Source organism: Rhinichthys klamathensis, unplaced genomic scaffold (assembly GCF_029890125.1).
Source record: "Rhinichthys klamathensis goyatoka isolate OS25496 unplaced genomic scaffold, OSU_Roscu_1.1 h1tg000325l_1, whole genome shotgun sequence".
Lineage (NCBI taxonomy): Eukaryota > Metazoa > Chordata > Actinopteri > Cypriniformes > Leuciscidae > Rhinichthys > Rhinichthys klamathensis.
In genome coordinates, this window is record NW_026606840.1 from 817,012 (window position 1) to 837,362 (window position 20,351).

Genomic DNA, 20,351 nt, shown 5'->3' on the forward strand with positions numbered 1-20,351 from the left:
TACCCAACAGTCCAATCACTGTGGATTCCTGCAACTCTTGATCTCTGCTGATAATCAGCCAGTGTTCTGGTCAGTGCTGGACCCCCAAGGATGAACAGGTGCGGTAATGCGACTGATTGCAACTAATGCAACTGAGGTCTGTTCTGAGAGGATATTCCCCTCTGGACCTGCAATCTGAAGATATCTCTATAGATGAGAAGAAAAGAAGACTTGTCCTGTGTTTGGCTCAGTCTTATCAGAAACCCTCTGAAGAGCAAGAATGCCAGACATTCTCACAACTCTGTTAACATAAGAGTGTCGGACACTCAGATCAACAAACTGTCCTGCTGTAGCCCCTGATCTCCCACAGAGCCGTTGGATGTTAGCATCTAATAGAAATAATTAATTGAGCAAGTGCATAAATTAATATACAATACAGGAGAGATAATGTATTAGAGAAATACAGATTTACATTATCTGTTGCATTTAGGTTATTCAGTAACCATTTCCTCATCTAAATCCGCAAAGTCTATGACTTTGAACTAAAGAGCAAATGCAAAGGGTATAAATTATTTTTTGTGTGTGTAATAATAATAATAAAATGGAGTGGAATCCATCCTTTACCCTCATGTTGTCTCACCCTCAAAAGAAAGAAGTCATACAGGTTTGGAACGACATCAGGGAGAGGGAATGATAACAGAATTGTCATTTTTGGGCATATCATCCCATTTATGGTAAAAACAGGTATCAGTGGTTGTCAGAAAATATACTGTACTGTTGGTGACTGTATATTTTACACTATTTAATTGTAGCTTTGTTTTATCGAGGGGAATCGATTGATCCTCATTTAACAATATTAATTTAAGTGATTTTAGTAATATTATTATTAATATCTAATAACATTAAATTGTATACCACAAGCTTCAACGTGTAAAAAAAAAACGTGTAGGATACTAGAATGTGTATGATTTTCTCTTGAAAAGTGCAAGCAGCCATTTACATGCAAAGAGAGCAGTGCGAGCCAAAGGTAGACAGAGAAAACATCTGAAGCTAAATGTAAAATTTATTATAGACTTTTTGTGGTGTTTGATATTACATGAATGCGGTGCCACACACAAAGACAATATCAGCGTGACACATGACTGTGAAATAATGCAATAAATATGAAATAAATAATATAAAATGGATCATAAGACACTCCATTGTAGCTGATAACAAATATAAAAACAAACTAAAAATCTAAACAAATGTGACGATCTGGGAATGTTCATCTGCCATGTTATAAATTCTTACTCACAGCTAAAAAAATCTATATTTTATGGTCAATATAAAGATAATTGGTTTGTACTGCTGCAATTTAACATTTTTCCCCGTTAAAATTACTAACAGTTTTATAGTGTATAATACCTTTTCTTTACGTAGGCTACACCATGATGCGCGTTCCCGGACTGGATAGACGTCATCGTGCGCGTTCCCCTTCTCGCGCGCTGGTTAAAAAGAAGGTGGAAAGAGCAAAGAGAAACATGTGAGTGCACTGAAGAGCATGCAACAGACAACTTAGTGCAACTTTTGATCACACGCATCAACCTTTGTGCACTAACGGGATTTAACTTTTTGGCAAGGAGACGTACTAGCCTACTACGATTTCTGTATAGGCCTATAACCTGATCACTTTTCTTATTTTTTTATATTTAATCTCGCATTAATATACAATATCAGTTTTTTTTCTCTCTTCATTTTAACAACATCATAACCAGCACTTGTCTTAATTTATTATCGTATTTTTGGGGGTTAATATCTTAACTATAATTTAATTCAGACTACTTTATTAGCGAATAGTTGCTTAGTCTAAATTAGTTATTTTATAACAACTTTCTGGACGCGTGGTGACTGTCATACAGCAGTCCTATTTATTTCTGAGCAGTCGCGTGTTTCGCTTGGTTTAATCCCTGTAAAATGAAGCATTTCCAATTTGTGCTCTTGTTGGCCGTCGCGGCCAATTTTTGGGAATGTGGTGATGCGAAATTCGGCGAGAAAGGAGAATTAAGTCCAAGGAGGAGGAGATGTTACGATGGAAGTCTGCCGAAACGCCTGAAGAAGAAGGAGAGAAAACTGTCACTGGAGGGAAGCGGTGGAGGGGAGGTTTGTCACAGGCTCTATCCTCGCGTGTCCTGCTGTCCGTCCAGGAGGGCTCCTTATCAAATACTCCATCGGAGAGATGCTCTGGTATGTTCAGGCTTCTTGCAACCTCAAATTAGCAAGTGATTGTCATGCGTGTTTTGTTATGGCAACTGGTTCATAAATGTATTATGATATGTTTACAACAGCAGTAGGCTATGCAGAAGAAGAATGGGAATTCATGTAATGAACATATGGATAGCCTACATGTGAGCAGTATGCAGTAGCATGCATTTAACGCGTTTATTGAACAGTGAGTGCAGCGAAAATAGAACGCACAAGTCTCGAGACGTGTTTTTAAAAGTTGAGCTTGTTTTACCATGACACGGCGTCTTAAAAACATGGAATGAGACACTGATAAACACGGTGGGACCTTTCACAATGGCCAAACACGTACGTCGCGCGAGTGTTTGCATTAAAAAAAAAAAAAAAAAAAAACAGCTCGGACGGAGGTAAGAACGCGTGCAGTGTTTCCATCCTATTCACTCGCGAACACGAGGCACGCGTATGAATGAAATCGCTTCACTGCTGCAAAAATATTGTTTCCTTAATCTGTATGGCTCTCAAAATCTGTGTTTCTGCAGTTAAATGTATACACTACCTATTTTGCGCAACTTTCACGCTGATGTTTCATTGACAGCATACGCTTCTCTTAGTGATGGATACGATTTACATAAAACAGATGGGACACAAATGTCTCTTGATCGGTAATGAATCGCACCTTTCTGAGGCTTTCTATAGACGTGAGAAGATTCATCTCAATAGTTTTATCAATGAACACATTCTATGCCGAGAAATCTCTCTTTTCTCATGTAAACAACCTCCGCAAATCGACATACGCGGCTGGGTGGCATCGCACGTCGGTTTGTGACAAAAAGCCATATTGCATCATTTAATTTGCTCAAGTCATGCAAATAAGAGCGAGGCTGAATGGAACAAAAAAAGAGTCGACATCTCCTCCTCCCCACTACACTGCCCACACACGGAGTCTTTTTGCTTATGGCAAAAGAATAACAACAACACCATTGTGTTTGTTAGTTTCACTAATGGGTGAAGCTGGAGAACATCATTCTCCCCCAGTCCTTGGCTCTGTCCAAGTGTTGGTTAATGCCTTTGAGAGGGAGCATTTGTCCTGCTCCCCACCCCAAACTTACTTACATCAATTCCCGGGGGGTGGGGGGGGTAATCATGTCAGGTGATTCATTCATTAAATAATCATAATTTGATGACTGTTATAGTTGCTGTAACTTCGATCATCGATCACCTTTCCTGCACCTCATTGAGAACTTGTGAGGGTGTAGCTGCCCTTATTGTTAGTCGCTTAATGACAAGCGATTGTTTTCAGATGAGTCTTTGTGTGTTTACGCTTGTTCTGTCAGTTTCAGTGACAAAGGATATTGTGTGCTGTGATGGATGATCCCAACATCTGCTCAGATTTCACTATATAAACATGACTATCAATAGATTAGTCATCTAAATGTAGACATATTACCATTTTCATGCAGAGCAACACCATTTCTAAGGATCTGCTATTAACAAGCCTCCCAAAATCTCTGTTGAGTAATGGACAGTTGGACCTGTAAACTCGTATATGCCTCTTATTTGAACTGGCATGTTTCAACGGTAGTTACATATGGCATTAAAAGGCTGTGATGTAGACCGTGGTGTGATTTGAAGCAGCTTTGAACAACTTTTGGCATTTTTTGGAAAACACAAAAAAACAAAGGTCCTCTTGTTGCTAGTGAGGCTGATGGCAACATTGGAGCCCATCCCAGCAACATATGGGAAGAGCGCATGGTTGAGAGCACACAAATGCTTCTCTCCATGGACCATGTGCCAGTCCATGGCTCACTAAATCAATGGGCAATTTAAAGCAGGAGAGTTGCCACTCACAGACCAGGGTAACAGACCAACCACTGCAAGACAGACCATAGCTTGAAAATGGACAACATTTTAAACGTTTTTAAAAATCTGGTTCATTTGGAGGTGTCAATACATTTTTGGACACCGTTTTATCTTCCAGGCACAAAGATGGTTTTGATTCACTTGAAAGAATCTGGAGAATCAACATCAAAGAAATCTGTCCAAATGGTTTACAATGCAGAGCCGGGAAGGAGCTGGGCTGTCTATACGCTGTCTGCTGGGTGTGTTGGTCTAATTGACTTGGACAGACTGCTAATTTGTTGATACCAGCACAGGAATGATGTGCCCGTCTATCTGTAAATTGGTGTTTACACATGGACCTCACACAGAGAGAGAGGGAGGTTTACCAGACTGCTGTGGCCCAGGCACATGTCTGAGGAAGGGAGCAGATTACATTGTTGTTTTATTACAGCTAATTTGTTACATAAATAAGCCTGCTCATTTTCACTGCCCTAATCTACTGTTTACTTTTGCTTGGTGTCTTAAGAAACATTTTGAGTATCCTCATTTCGATCCGTTCGCTCCAGCATGGGTTCAGCTCTCAGCTGCCATGCGAGGTGCAATTTTGGCTTAGCTGTTTGTGAGCTCAAATAAACAAATCAGGAGAAATCAAGTCCACATGAATGTGTGGTGTTTGTTAAGAAAGATGTTTAGAATGTGAATTGCGTCCAATTAACTAGAAAACATTCCAAAAAATGTGTGTCAAACCGCATTGTTTTTTTTTAATGATATACAGTCATTATATAGGAATAACTTTGTAGCATAAGTAAAATATGAATTAACCATTAAATTAGAACCACAGTTCTACCCTTTTCTCTCCTCAGATCTTTTCAACCAATAACACAGAGTGTTCTAGACTTCTGGAGGAGATTAAGTGTGCCCATTGCTCACCACATGCCCAGATGCTCTTCCACTCACCCAAACTTGAAAAATCACCACACAGAGAACAAGATCTACCCCGCTTATGCCACGACTACTGCCAAGAGTTCTACTACACCTGCCGGGGACAAGTACCAGGTAACAAACTAAATACATACTAGAGTTTTGCATAAAGATCCTCAGTAACTCTTCTGACACATGTATTACACATATTCTGAACAAATGTTTATTTCTCAGCTGCCATGACCTCAGATTGATTAATGTATCAGACTGGAAAGTTGTATAGGCTTTATGCCAAACGTCACATGAACAAACAGGAAAACAGGTCTCATTGCATCCACTTGCCATAGAAAGTGTTAACGGCAGTACGAAATTATGGCGATATCTAAGGATTTTAAGGTAATCAGCCAACCTTTCTTGTTCTTTTTATTGTTTTATTGTTTAATGAAGCACTTACAAAAGACCTGAAACGGATGAGATGCAACCTGTTTTACAGAATATGGAAGTTTGTTGCGCATAACCCCCCTATTGTGGGAGAAAACAAATATATGTGGCAGATATGCATGGCAAACTTTGAAACAGAGAGGTTGTTTAATCTGAGGTTCGGCAGATGCCATTCAGGAACCACTTGTTGCAGGTTCTTTCTTTTTAACTCTTGCAATGACTTAAGTATCACAAAAAAGCTTAAAATTAATAGTATTATATACGCATTTAAAATATAATATATAAATGGTAACAATTAAACTATTTAAATATTTTATATTTAAAATTAAATATGAAATATTTTATTGTTGAATATTAATGAATCCAACGGAATGGAGAATTCAAAAACAGAATGAAGAACTCAAGAACATGCTTTAGCTCAGATCCCAGCTTGAAGCAGTCTCATACGACAATCTTTATTAAATTACATGAAAATAATGTTAATGAATACCTTTAATCCTTCTTTATGCTGCTACGTTGGCATTGACCATTGAGGTCCATTCAGTGTTCCCTATTTTGATCTCTCAAAAATCATGTAATGGCTTTTCAAACTTAATCATAGTTGTTAAGCTTACATGTAAACACACATCGGTGGACACATGCCCCAAACAAAGCTTGAAAATCTGTAGCTGTAAATGAATGATTTTATGACCTGTTTCTTCCCCTCGGTCCTTTGGCAAGCATCTTATTTTACGTCAGCATTTTTGTGCATCTGTCTCTGGGTATGTGTGTGTGCGCGGTCTGACTACGGTCTAGACATGACTGATACTCACACCTCAGCTCACCAGCAGAACACACACACTTTACAGGATGCAGTGGAAAACGAGGGCTGTTCAAGGCAATGCTCACATATAATCAGTTTGTTTTTCTTGGTGGCAGCCTACGTTCAATGAAAAGACAAACATTAAGGCCTCTGAAATGGCAGAGGGGGGGAGTCCAAAGACCTGAAAAGCTCTAAGCCATCATGAGGTTTGTATTTTCTCCCAAACATGAATGACATCAGGAGCAAACATCCCATAGCTGCTCTATAGTGTTGCAACATTCGCTGCATGATGCATTCCATCAGATGTAATGGTATGCAGAAAGCTGGCCGCCAGACCAAACCTTCTTCCTATCAGCGCAGCCATAACAGATTAGATGGGGGCCGATATGCAAACAGAGAGCAACACGCACATATGCACCCACGGAAATATGGATACACCAACAAATCAGACACTGTATACATACAGTTTACCTCTTGGTCTTCCTCCATAAAACGGACAAATAAGGGTGTGCAGTCCGTTTCGACTTTTTGCAGAAGGAGGAAGCGTATGGGAAGGAGAGGGAGAGAGAAAAATAGTGGTAAAGTCTCTGAGAACAGGAGCCGGGGCCAAAAGACTTTACCCTCTCCCCTCTTCGCCTCCCAAATCAGCATATGTGGTGACGAATGACACATTTATTTTTCTATAAAGGTTGTGTATATGTAAAACTGCTGAAGTGCATCAAGATGTCAAGTACTTTGGGTGGCCACCCAGGTTGCTTTGGAAGATAACCAGATGGAAGTATAACTATAGCGCTAAGGATGTGGAGACTTTTTCTTTCTGTCCTGTTTTTCGTAGGCCAGTACAATAAAACTCAAAAGTATTGTGGAGGGGCTGAGACCATAGTTAAGGCCACACAGTGTTTTTGCCATGTTTGGGGAAGTTATAAATTGTTCAAATTAGACAGTTCATGTGATTCATTCATGTAGATATTTTTTTAAGCATGTTTTTAGACCATGATTGCAGATTGGTTTTCAAGAGCAAAACAAGCCTTCATATTTTTATGCTGTTTACATTCAGTCCCCTTAGGTTAAGGAAAAGTGTTTCAGTTCCAAAGTATTAATTTTATAGCCGTTGTCTTTTCAATGTATTGATCTTATTTGATTTGAAAAATATTAAGTTATGAATTGGGTTAATTAAATAAGGTTATCATTTTAGCTAACTGATTTCAACTACAATCAATTATATGATTTGTATAACACATTTAAAGTATTCAGCAATGCTAGTTGCAGAACTGGATGAAAAATCGAATCAAATAGAAGTTTAAGACTTGGCCTGTTGCTCCAAAATGTTTTGGGAGGATATTTCCACACCCCTCATCAGCACAGACCTAATCAATTAAAATGATTTCTAAAAATACTTATCCAGCAATCCGAAATAACATTGACATTGAAAGGACATGGAAAAATTATAGACATTTAAAAGTGTGGGAGCTGCATAAAGGTTCTGACCTCACAGCTATTGACAACAACTCCCAGACCCTTACCTCTCGCAACAGCAGGCCCAAGATAACCACTGTGGTTTGTGTGTGGGTGGCATGGCATGGCAGTGTGAGTGTAGGTAGTGGTGGGTGTGCTTGTGTGTTTGATCTCACTGTTGTGTTTAGATGTTTAGGGATATCCTATCACCTCTGTTGTTGGTGCTGCTGCCTCACTCCCACCCGTAGCCCCCTTCCTCAGACAGCATGGGGGACTCGTTGGAGATGAAAGGAGGGAGAGGAGTGTGTTTGTGTTTCTATCACTGCTGTATTTGCTCTACTCCTCCCCATGAGAGGGTTTAGCTAAGGTGGTTACCATATCAGTGTGGTTTTTAGGTCACGCTGTTCTCAGCTACCAAACCGAGTCCTGTTCTCTCCCCTTGTCGTCCTACTACTCATTCAGCCAAAAGGAAGACGGTTCCTAGAAACTGACCACGATTTATTTTTGCCACATGCTTAATTTTTCAGGTTTTTCATTGCACATTCCTCAACTCTAGATGGTGGAATTATTTTGGCTACTATTGGAGAAATAAATATGGGTGTTTTCCCTGAAAGTAAGCAAGCAAACCTAATCTCTGAAATATAATCAATCAGTTTGGGTGTGCACTTATCATTTATTTGGACTTGACCTGCATGTTTCTACTGAAAAATATAACAGTGAAGTAGATACAGATTGAACATTGACCGTTTGGAATTTTTGGGTTTAATTAAACTCAACATACGGACCACACATGTCTGAAATAGTTTATAATACCTCACTGGGGTTCAACCATCACATAATTGTAGCACTCAGAAGTGTGTATCAATGTGGCTCTGTCAAATATGACCGTTTATAACAAATGGTTAAATATCTGGACCGGTATGAATGACCATGGCTTGCACTTGTCAGATATGAGAGGCAAAAACAAATGTCTTGATTTGAGACTCAGTACTTTATAAATGCACCATAGACAAGATTGGAATTAAGCTTGGCACCGGAATCACCACCAAAACGCCCACACCATAAGCAGTCTGATGGCTGAGGACATACTTGACTCGAGTACAGCTTTGACTGTAGGGGATTCAGTTGGTTTTGGAGGTTATTACATCATCAATGGACCCTGTGTGGTGTCTATCTCAGGCTGAGACCAGTTGTCTATCTGTCTGTGTTTTTTAGAACTGTTCCAAGCCGACGTGGATGAGTTCTGCCAGTACTATGGAAGGAAGGACGGAGGGCTGTGCTTTCCAGATTTTCACCGAAAGCAGTTGCGCCGAGATTCCAACTACCTGTTAGATGAAAAAATAGAAGGGATTAACAGGTATATTTAAGTTTTACACTCAATTTTTTAAATTACTGTTGAAAACACAATTCTGATTTAAGATTAGTTTGTTTTATATGGTATATTCAATAGAGGTTTTAAATCATACAAGAATAGTTCACCCAAAATTCTGAGAAAATTAAGAGTTAATTTATAAAGAATATCCTGGCCAATCTTTGCACTACAATGAAAGTGAAATGGGGCTTTCAAGCTTTAAAATGCTAATGGTCCACATGACTTGTAGGAAATATATAGTACCTTGTCTTCTAAAGTCATACAATAACATTTTTAACAAACGATAAAAAACATTCACAAAACTCTTGACACCTGCCCTAGTGCTCCTTGGCACGTCAATGAGAGTATAGAAGAGAAGTGACAATGTCTGATTTGAGAACTAATCGTTATTTTTGATGAACCGGATGATCAAGTTCACAAAACCAGTTTGAATGATTCATAAATTATTTGGACTAACTATTGTTTAGAGCTTTATTAATCCCCGTGCGGCAATTAGTTTGAGCTTACATGCAAATAGTTCTGAAGATCAGCTCAGACTCAATCTTGTTGCAACAGCCAATGACAAGGAAGATTATTAATGAATATCCACTTTGATTTAGTCACAAATTGTACAGCATTGCTTCAGAAAACTTGGAATCTAATGAATCTAGTGAAGTTGTATGGAGTACTTTTACAGTCATTTTGCATCCTTTTTGACACTTGAAAGCGTCTGATTAGAAAAGAGGAATAGAATAGAATTTTTATTCAAAATTGACATGAGGGTGCTTAAATAATGACAAAATGACCATGTTTTGGATGAATTATTCTGTGTAATGACTAGGGGTGGAACGGTACACAGAAGTCACGGTTTGGTTCATACCTCGGTTCAGACATCACGGTTCGGTACGATTTCGGTACAATGAAGGGAAAAGCAAAACAAAAATGCAGAAGGCATTGTATTTTTAAAATAAGTTTTATTAATAAAGGCATAGAACCAGTTTATGCACTGACAATAGTTTTATATAATTAGTTTATTAATTAAATTAATAAAAAGACAAAAAGACCTTGCGATATGTTTGGTAATTGGCCCAATGACGTGATGTGCAATTTTGATGTCCAAACCGCTTTATGAAGTAAAAATAAGGAAATGTTTAATAAAAAGCACATTTATTGAATCTATTAATCTCTGTTTATCAAATGATATGAACATATAGTGAGGGTATTACAAAGTGTAAGAATTATTAGACATTATAGTCTCATAATGTCATACCGGATAACTGTCCGGACCTTAGAGTGACATGCAAAAAAGCCAAACAAACTGTAAAAAATCTAATAAACCCTAACATCTCTGCCACAGGCATTATTGTATGAGTCTTGACAACAATATATTTAAATATTACAAATAATATGACATCCAGTTGATTGTTATGCTTTGGAGCATTCTGTCCCAAAACTGGCTGTCAGCCAATGTCATCCAGGATAACAAGCAAATTGGAGCAATTTTATTGTAAATTTTATTTTGACATGATGTGAGACAGCATGTTACACAATCAGGAAGACCCTGAAGGACCCCCAAACAATGGTGAAAGTCTTTTATGTCTTTCATAAAATGTGTTTAACTTACCCTTTTTCCTCACTAGCACACTATGTAGTAAAATCCTGTGTCATATGGGATAACGCTAAAATAACATATATAATGTGGATTTTATGTCAATTGTTTATTTAGCATGAATTTACATATTTGGTAGATGAAGGTAAAGGTTGCAGATTTCTATAGGTAGCCAAAAATACTGCCTGATTAAGATTTAATCTGAGTTTTGTCATACCGGATAACAATTTTGTCATATAGGATAACAGTTGTTAGCCCATAATGTCATCCGTTATCTTGGATGACGTGTTTGACAATATATTCTTATACAGTTTTCAGCTTTAATTTGCATAATTTCCATTCAAATTGTGATATTAACATATCATTAACATTGTTTAGTTGAATATTAGCAAATTATAAAATTCATAAGAATATTCAATTACAGTTACATTACATTTACTATAGACATTGTCTAAAATAACATTTAGTGTTCATTTAATGAAATTTAGTGATTCAGTGTTCAACCCATTAATAAGATTTTTCTTTATAAATATGTTGTTCAATTACATCTTTTGTAAATTTGTTCAGTGAAATCAGTGAAGGTCGCCTACTTTAACCCTTTACATTATTTATGAATATTGATGTAGAGTGACTATGATCAGTAAAATGGTTCAAGGTACTTTTCAGTAATAAATTAAACCTAATGTTGGAAAGTTGTGCTGTATTGATATTCATAAACATGAAAAAAAAAATGGTTTAAATGTATTTACTTGCCAAATCTGGGAAGAAACCACACTGAGTTTGTGTGTAACAGTTTACACACTGAAAACGTCTCAGGTTACGTATGTAACCCTGGTTCCCTGAGAGGGAACGAGACGCTGCGTTTGAGACGCGGTGGGAACGCTCTGCGTGATTGCGTCATGAAGCACGTGTAAAATCAGTCCAATGGAACCCCGATACGTCATAGGTGACGTCATAGACCAGGAAACTATAAAGCACCCTTGAAAACAGACCGCGACAGCTTCTGAAAAGTCTGAAGTAAGTCGATCAGGGTATGCAGGAAGTATGGCAGGCAAACGCAGCGTCTCGTTCCCTCTCAGGGAACCAGGGTTACATACGTAACCTGAGACGTTCCCTTTCAAGGGAACTTCGAGCTGCGTTTGAGACGCGGTGGGAACCCCATACCCACTACGCCATAGTGACAAATGCCCGTTCTGTGTGAAGTCCTTGCGCACACTAAGAAGCAAGCAACCTCGCCCCAGGAGTGGAGAGGTCAAGGTCATAAAACCTGACAAATGTATGTGGAGAGGACCAACCTGCCGCATTACAAATGTCAAGAAGGGAAACACCCGAAATTAAGGCCGTAGAGGCCGCCATACTCCTTGTAGAATGGGCCCGTACAGCCATAGGTGAAGGCTGACCGGCCGCTTCATAAGCCAATGATATAGCCTCAACTATCCATTTGCTCATAACCTGTTTAGATGCAGGGCACCCTCTTCTGAGTGACCCAAAACATACAAATAACTGCTCTGACTTACGCCACAGGGCAGCTCTGTGAACGTAGGCATCCAATGCCCAAACTGGACATAACAGGTTCAGTTGTTCCTGATCTGGGGTATTAAAAGGTGGAGGATAAAAGGCCTGCAACACTATTGGGCCCCTAACATTAACTGGGACCTTAGGAATATAACCCGGTCTAGGGTATAGAAATGCTTTCACCATACCAGGTGCAAATTCCAGACATGACGGAGCAACCGACAGGGCATGCAAATCTCCAATTCTCTTGATAGATGAAATAGCAAGGAGAAATAAAGCTTTCAAAGTGAGGAATTTTTCTGAAACCTCTTCAATAGGCTCGAAGGGAGCCAGAGCCAGACCCTCAAGTACAATGGCTAAATCCCAAGCCGGTGCTCTAGAGTGCAGTGCAGGTCTCAACCTCAATGTACCACGGAGAAAACGAGTAATCAGAGGATCTCTCCCAAAAGAAGTACCCCCCAGAGGGGTATGATAGGCCGAAATAGCCGCCACATAAACTTTTAAGGTGGAAGGAGATAATCCAGCAGAGAAACGGTCTTGCAGAAAATCGAGATCTGAACCAACAGGGCAGTTAACAGGATCTAACTGACGCTCACCACACCAGGTGGAGAATAATTTCCATTTCAGTGCATACAGTCTTCTCGTGGAAGGAGCTCTGGAATGGAGAATGTCTCAACGACCTCAGTCGAGAGACTGGATTCTATGAGCCTGGCCCCCTCAGAGGCCAGGCCCACAGTTTCCACAACTCCGGTCGAGGGTGAAATATCGTGCCCCCTGCCTGGGACAGCAGGTCCCTCCTGAACGGAATCTCCATGGGAGAGCCGTCCAGAAGAGACAAAGTCCGAGAACCAAACTCGAGTCGGCCAGTACGGGGCTACTAGTAGCAGATGAGCCCCTTCCCGGCGAACCCTCTCCAGAACCTCCGGGAGCATAGATATCGGGGGAAATGCGTACAGGTGCAGCCTCGGCCACACCTGCACCATCGCATCCAGTCTGAGAAGAGCTGGCTGCGTGAGGGGGAACCATATAGAGCAATGCGTTGTACAAACGATGTGAAAGGTCGACTTGACTTTAGTTAGACCAAAGTTCTCCCTAAGAAGCTCCACCACCTCGGGGTGAAGTCTCCAATCCCCTGGGCCTCAGCCCCTGCCTCAACAGGATATCTGCTCTGATATACGAGACCACCAGTGTGTTGTCCGCCATTCGCCGAGCAACCACTCATGATCGCCCCCACTTGTGAGGGAAGCATCCGTCGATAGCAATATGCGTCGACAAGAAGCCCCCAACACTGGGCCTGGGCGAGGAACCAAGGTTCTTCCACATGACCGAAGCACGAAGGCATAGCCGCGTGACTTTGATCATGCGAAAACGTATTTCCCCTCGGAGAAAAACCCCTTGGTCCTGAGCCACCACTGCAGGGGTCTCATGAACAGAAGGCCAAAAGTAATACGTTGGACGCAACTGCCATGAGACCCACCCGTCTGAAACTGTTTCACAGTGAGTGACTGGCCTAGATATACCCCATTACGGCTGTAAGAATTGCTACACCTAGAAAAGTGGTCCTCAGAGCACACTCTTCTTGGCGTTGAGAGGCAACTCCAACATCCTTAATGAGACAGAACGACATCTCGATGCCGAACTGCCATAAACTCAGATTGAGCTAGGAACAACCAATCATTGATGTAGTATAATACGCGAATGCCCTGGAGTCTCAGAAGAGCCAGAGCTGCATCCACGCATACTGTAAAGGTGTGGGGTAATAAACCTAGGCCGAATGGAAGAACCCGATAATGGTATGCTTCGCCCCCGAAAGCAAACCTCGGGAACCTCCCTCATCCTCTTTCGGAAACAATGAAGTAATGGCTGTCTGCTGGGAGGAGGAACCCCTTCTACAGCTCCTTTTGCAGAAGTGACAGTACTTCCTGCTCCATAACCAAAGCCTGCTCGGGGTCCACCAATGAGAGGAGGACCCCTAGAAATCTGGGCGAACGAGAACCGAACTGAATTCTGAAACCCTTTTCTATAGTGTGCAGGACCCACTGAGAAATATGTGGCAGTAGTTTCCACGCTGCCAGAAATTTACTAGGGGAACCAGTCTCTCAAGACTGGCCTCTGGATTTGTTTGAACAGTCACTACGGCGCCCTGAAGCGGCGAACCGGCAGGGAACAACCGAACTGACCATTCTACGACCCTCCTCAGAGGATCGTATGGGGATGCTGACACCTCGGTGCCCTGAACGGCGAACCGGCAGGGAACAACCGAACTGGCAGCGCTGCAACCCTCCTCAAAGAGTTGCACCCCAGAGGAAAAACGATTTCTCAAAACCGTCCCTTGGTTGAACAGTCACTACGGTGCCCTGAAGCGGCGAACCGGCAGGGAACAACCGAACTGACCGCTCTACGATCCTCCTCGAAGGATCGTATGGGGACGCTGACACCTCGGTGCCCTGAACGGCGAACCGGCAGGGAACAACCGAACTGGCAGCGCTGCGACCCTCCTCAGAGAGTCGCACCCCAGAGGTCGCCGAGGAGAAACGATTTCTCAAAACCGTCCCTGCCCCGGAGGAGCCCTCAGAAGCCTGATAGCCTCGTTTTCTTGCGACAGGACTTCTTGTCTAAGCTTTATTAGAGATGATGACAGTCCTCAGATCTTGCCTACCTCTAACTAGCTTAGTTCCTACGACCCTCCTCGGAGGATCGTTGAAAAAAGCAGGCACTTCGGCGCCCTGAAACGGCGAACCGGCAGGGAAACCGAACTGACTGCTCTTCTTTTATTTGAAGGCTCGTTTGGGGACACTGACACCTTGGTGCCCTGAAACGGCGAACCGGCAGGGAAACCGAACTGGCAGTACTGCGACCCTCCTCAGAGAGTCGCACCCCAAAGGGTGCTGAGGAGAAACGATTTCTCAAAACCGTCCCTACCCCAGAGGGGACCACCCTTAGAAGCCAGATCGCCTCGGCGTCAGGGCTTCTCCTTTGTCAAAGCTATTTTAGAGATAAAACAGTCCTCAGATCTTGCATGTCTCTAACTGGCTAGACTGCGACCGCCACCCAGGTACCCCTCAATTGCGGAGGAGCCCGAATGGCGACGCTCTGTTTTGCACTTTGTGCTGAGAGGAGCATAATAGTTCTCAGGAACATTAGATTGGTGAGGAAGAAACCTCTGGAACGCCGCTGAATGGTTTATTTCTTAGTTTTCTTGAAAGCGGAGCGTCCAGAAGAACAGACATAATTATATCTTTATTTTCCTTTATCTTTATATCAGAAAAACTTACATATATATATATACATATATATCACTCTGCGGCCACCAGCAGGAAACAACCGAACTGGCAGCGCTGCGACCCTCCTCAGAGAGTCGCCCCTCACATTCATCCATGTCCTTATATACTCTACCCACCAGCGCTGCCCAATAAAAATGTACTCATTATTAAGATGGCTGGTGGGTAACGTCGGGGTTAATAACGATAACGCCGACTCGGGAGAGAGAAAGCTCGCAAGCGTCTCTTTAACCCGAGGCAATGTCATACTATGATACTTAATACCCAAACATTACTATAGTCAGACATCTGGGGATTAAACACATAAAATACAAACCGGTTTATTCCACGATCTCGACACCTCAGTGTGGAGATAGGGAAAAACCACAGTCCCCGACGAGGAGGCTGAGATACAGAGTTTTCCTGTTTTAAGATACAGTTCATCTAACAAACTCTTCTTTATTTTCAATCTCATAATGTTCAGCTGGCCAGTAAATATTTAACTGGCAACAGCACTAGATAAAACCTCCTTTTTTTCTTTAAAAAAGCTCCTCTTTATTCAACAGAGTTATGAGCTGGAAAATGTATTCATTGAAAACTCAAACATCTGCCTTTTTAAAAAGATTTGTATTTGTTTTCTTTCTTTTTAAACAAAACACTAACGATACCAATTCCTCGGAACTGGAAATCGCAGCACACTAGATCTGGCATGTGAAAGCTGAGAAAGGGCGGAGCCCGTCCCAACCCCCGCTGTCAGATCCGTTTTCGAACCCCGAAATACGAGCCGTCTCCGAGCCTCGGCAACAGAGAGACCCGCTCGGGGAACGCGAACCGAACCGTCCTCCTCGAAGAACGCCCGGCGAGAGCGGAGCGTCCTCACGGACAGCTTCTCGCAATGCACAGTCAGATCCCTCGAGAAATGACTGTTGCATGCTCCACTCCCAAACAGAAACAAAAAGCTGATGTGTGTCCCCACCCGTGATGTAACGAGGGCAGGGAACAACACAACGTCTATAATATTGCTTTGCTCGCCATAATGATAGATAGTGATATATATATTGGGCTTGACAAACAACAATAAATAGACAAGGACAGAATCACAGAGAGCGCTTGCTGAAGACTACAGAAGCTGTCGCGGTCTGTTTTCAAGGGTGCTTTATAGTTTCCTGGTCTATGACGTCACCTATGACGTATCGGGCTTCCATTGGACTGATTTTACACGTGCTTCATGACGCAATCACGCAGAGCGTTCCCACCGCGTCTCAAACGCAGCTCGAAGTTCCCTTGAAAGGGAACCACATCTCTATTCCTCTAAAGTGGAGCCTAATTAATTTCCTTGGAAAAACATTGCATAACATTAATTATTTATGAACATTATTATGTGTAAGTGTTCAATTCATGTGTTAACTCATATGGTGTCATACCGGGTAACAATTTAAGTCAGGCGGGATAACGCTGTTTTTTCCCATTGAAATGCATAATTTCACTTAATGGAGTTGAGGAAACAATTATAACATGATATCAAGTCATGTAAAACTTTTCAGACATTTTGCATTTTAAATCACATTGCAGTGTTAAAATGTGTGTAAAGAACTTGAACAAGTAGGGTCACGTTTAAAGAAATCACAATATAATCAGAAAAAAATAGTTGTGCAGATTTTTTTTCTGAGCTTTAAATATTGTTTACTGCATCACTTTACATATTCATTAAGTATTTTTGATTTGAAAAGTTTTAATATCATAATATTTAGAAAATGCATTAAGGTTATCCCGTATGACATTTTGACTGGTGTCGTCACATATTTCTCAGTTAAACCGCTTAAAATACATTGTTTAAAATTGAGATTTTAGTAATAAGTAAAAAACATCCCCATAAAGATAATAACTACTTTGATGTGCAGTTTTAACCTATTTGAATTTTTTTATCAGTTGAAAACCTTATTTGTCACTGGCCCAATTGTACTATTAATTTAAAATTATTTTGCTATATTTCAGATCAATATATTTGTTTTCCTTAATTTTAATTAACATTATGAATTGACAATGTAACATTATTCTCATCTGAATTATAAATAATTGATTTCTGCATGTATAAAATAATACTACCATTAAAAACATTCAATTTTCTTTTTTTAATGAATGTAGAATGTGTAAGATTAGTGCTCCGAGGACAAGAAATGAAAACCAATGCAATATGACGAATGTCCAAAAGATGGGACCCACAGACTGTTTTGAAATGGAGTTGGATAAATATGTTTTGCTTTTAAAACAGTGTGTGTGATTTTGGTTGGGTGACAGTTGTAGGTTACAGTTTGACAAGAGTTTACAGTGTGACAAAAGCACAATGTTGTGTTTTATTGCGAGTGTACACAAATATAAGTGAACACTTTGCAGGTTTAATGATCTGTATGAACAAAATGACGGAGTAGGCCTATGTTTATTATGTTTCCACTGTTCGATCTCACGCCTCTCTCTCTCACACTCACACAGTTCGATCGCGCCCGCGCGCCTCTCTCTCTCTCTCTCTCTCTCTCTCTCTCTCTCTCTCTCTCTCTCTCTCTCTCTCTCTCTCTCTCTCTCTCACACACACACACACACACACCAGCATTGCAATCTTGACATCGCAGCCTGTTCAGTATGCGGTCACGGTCACACCAAACGCGAATAGAGCGTCAAATTCGCGTCTAGTTCGACGCTAGTCCAAAGCGAATAGGACGCACATATAAAGCCAACGTTTGAAGTGAACGCGCGTTCAGAGCTAAGCCGATGCTACAGATTATGTGTCCCTAAAGAACCCGCGTATCTAACAGTAGTTCCGCATTACATTAATTAATTTGCACGCGAGTTTTATTTATTTTTATACCGTGTATTCTCCGTGTAAATTCGTGCACCGAACCGTGACGCCCGTACCGTTTCGGTTCGATACGAATACATGTACCGTTCCACCCCTAGTAATGACATCTGCCTGTAACAACATTCATCATCAGGCATGAGAGAAACTTTCTTACCGTCATCCCATGTCCCATGGCCCAGTATGACTGGCCTGCTTTGACTACTTGGTCATAAGGGTAGCCTGAACAAGGTCACCAGAGACAAGACACGCCTGACTAAACTTCCATGTCACAACATTCCTGCATGTACTCATTGACTGGTCCACTGTCCCCCTTTCCAAGCCAGAGCTTTGTGTCCAGACTGAGTTTAGCCAGCTTTAAGAACACAAAGAAAGTGCTTATACTGCAGGAGCTCTGATCCACTAGTGACAGTCAGAAGGCTTTGACCATTTGTGACAGGAGACGGTGACGGATGTCAATTGAGACCGGCTCTGAGAACAAATTAGCTCATAGCTGATTATCCTGCTGATTGTAACCTCAGTCAGAATAGTGTTATTCACTTTGCACAACTTATAATAATGGATATATATGTGCAGTCAACAATACCACCTGTAGGACTCAACAGATCTGGGGTGTGTTTCCCAAATGCATCGTTAGCCAACTATGGTCACAAGTTCCGTTGTTACTAACATAGTTCAACGATTTGGCATTTCCCAACACCATAGTTCCAACATACATTATCAAACAGCATCGCAAATTTGTGTGGTTGGAAATAAAGCTCTCTATCTGTGCTTAGAAGCATAGTTTATTATTAGTATGACATGTGGACTTAAATAGATCATGCTCTTGTGGAAAATAGGCAATCTAACGTAGTACATTCTACAGTTGTAATCAAAATGATTCAACCCCCATTGCAAATCAGATTTATTGGCAAAATGTACTGACTTTCAGCTGTTTGCAGTGAACAAATCAAACAAAAGTAATTGAAATTGCTCAACACAATAAATGTTTCAAGAGATTTCTACAAACTTTAACATAAATGCAACTTTTAATGACCTCTGCAGTCTCAAAATTATTCATCCCCCTGAATAGAATCCCTCATAACACCACAAATCTGCAAAACGGGTGTTATCTCAAGCACACCTGATGCAACTTCATTAGTTGCTCCAGGTGTTCTTGAGCTAGAACACATGAAATATCTGAACTGGCTAGGTTTGTTGAGTGTCACATTTGACTGCAGAAATATGGCTAAGTCAAAAGAATGGTCTATAAAGTAAAGAGAAGATATCACTGCCCTTCACAAACAAGGAACAGGATACAAAAAGATAGCGATGGAACTAACTGTTCCTAAAGACACCATTGGAAGCATAGTTCGCAAGTTCAAACGTAAAGGAACTGTGGTTACACTACCTGGACGGGGCAGAAAAAGGAAGCTCTCAATGGCTGCAACCAGATTTCTTAGAAGGCAGGTTCAGATAAACCCTCGAGTGACTGCAAAAGACCTGCAGTAAGACTTGGTGGCAACAGGCACTGAAGTCTCAGCTTGAACAGTAAGGCGCGTACTAAACGCATGCGGTTTCCAAGCCAGAACTCCTAGACGTACACCACTACTGACCCAAAAGGACAAAAAAGGCAGCTCCAATTTGCTCAAACTGATATTAATAATTCACAGAAGTTTTACGCTTCTGGGACTTTTCGGCCCTATGGATCAGCGGTATGTCTGGAGGAAGAAGAATGAAGCATATGCTGAAAAGAACACTCTGCCTACAGTTAAGCATGGTGGTGGCTTGTTGATGCTCTGGGGCTGCTTTTCGTCCTCTGTCACTGGAAACATGCCACCTGTGGAAGGCAAGATGGATTCATTGAAGTATCAGGAAATCCTAGGAGAAACGTCATGCCGTCAGTGAGGAAGCTGAAGCTTGGGTGTCATTTGACCCTCCAACAGGATAATGATCCCAGGCATACCTCAAAATCCACCAAGGCTTGGTTGCAGAATAATATTATCCTGGAATATTATACAGTGGCCATCACAGTCACCTGACTTGAACTCCATAGAAAATCTCTGGTGGTATTTGAAGGCGGCGGTTGCAGTACGCAAACCCCAGAATATTACTAAACCGGAGGC

General features: G+C 41.2%; 1 protein-coding gene across 1 annotated transcript in view; it reads left to right on the forward strand.

Annotated features, from left to right (window-relative positions):
* The first annotated feature begins 1,492 nt into the window (after nucleotides 1-1,492).
* hhip (hedgehog interacting protein) overlaps nucleotides 1,493-20,351 on the forward strand; it is a 48,918-nt gene continuing 30,059 nt past the window's right edge. Inside the window, exons 1-3 of the mRNA XM_056271723.1 lie at nucleotides 1,493-2,205; nucleotides 4,905-5,097; nucleotides 8,876-9,017. Of these exons, the coding sequence (XP_056127698.1) occupies nucleotides 1,936-2,205; nucleotides 4,905-5,097; nucleotides 8,876-9,017 (605 nt within the window). The 5' untranslated portion in view covers nucleotides 1,493-1,935. The remainder of the gene's footprint in view (nucleotides 2,206-4,904; nucleotides 5,098-8,875; nucleotides 9,018-20,351) is intronic.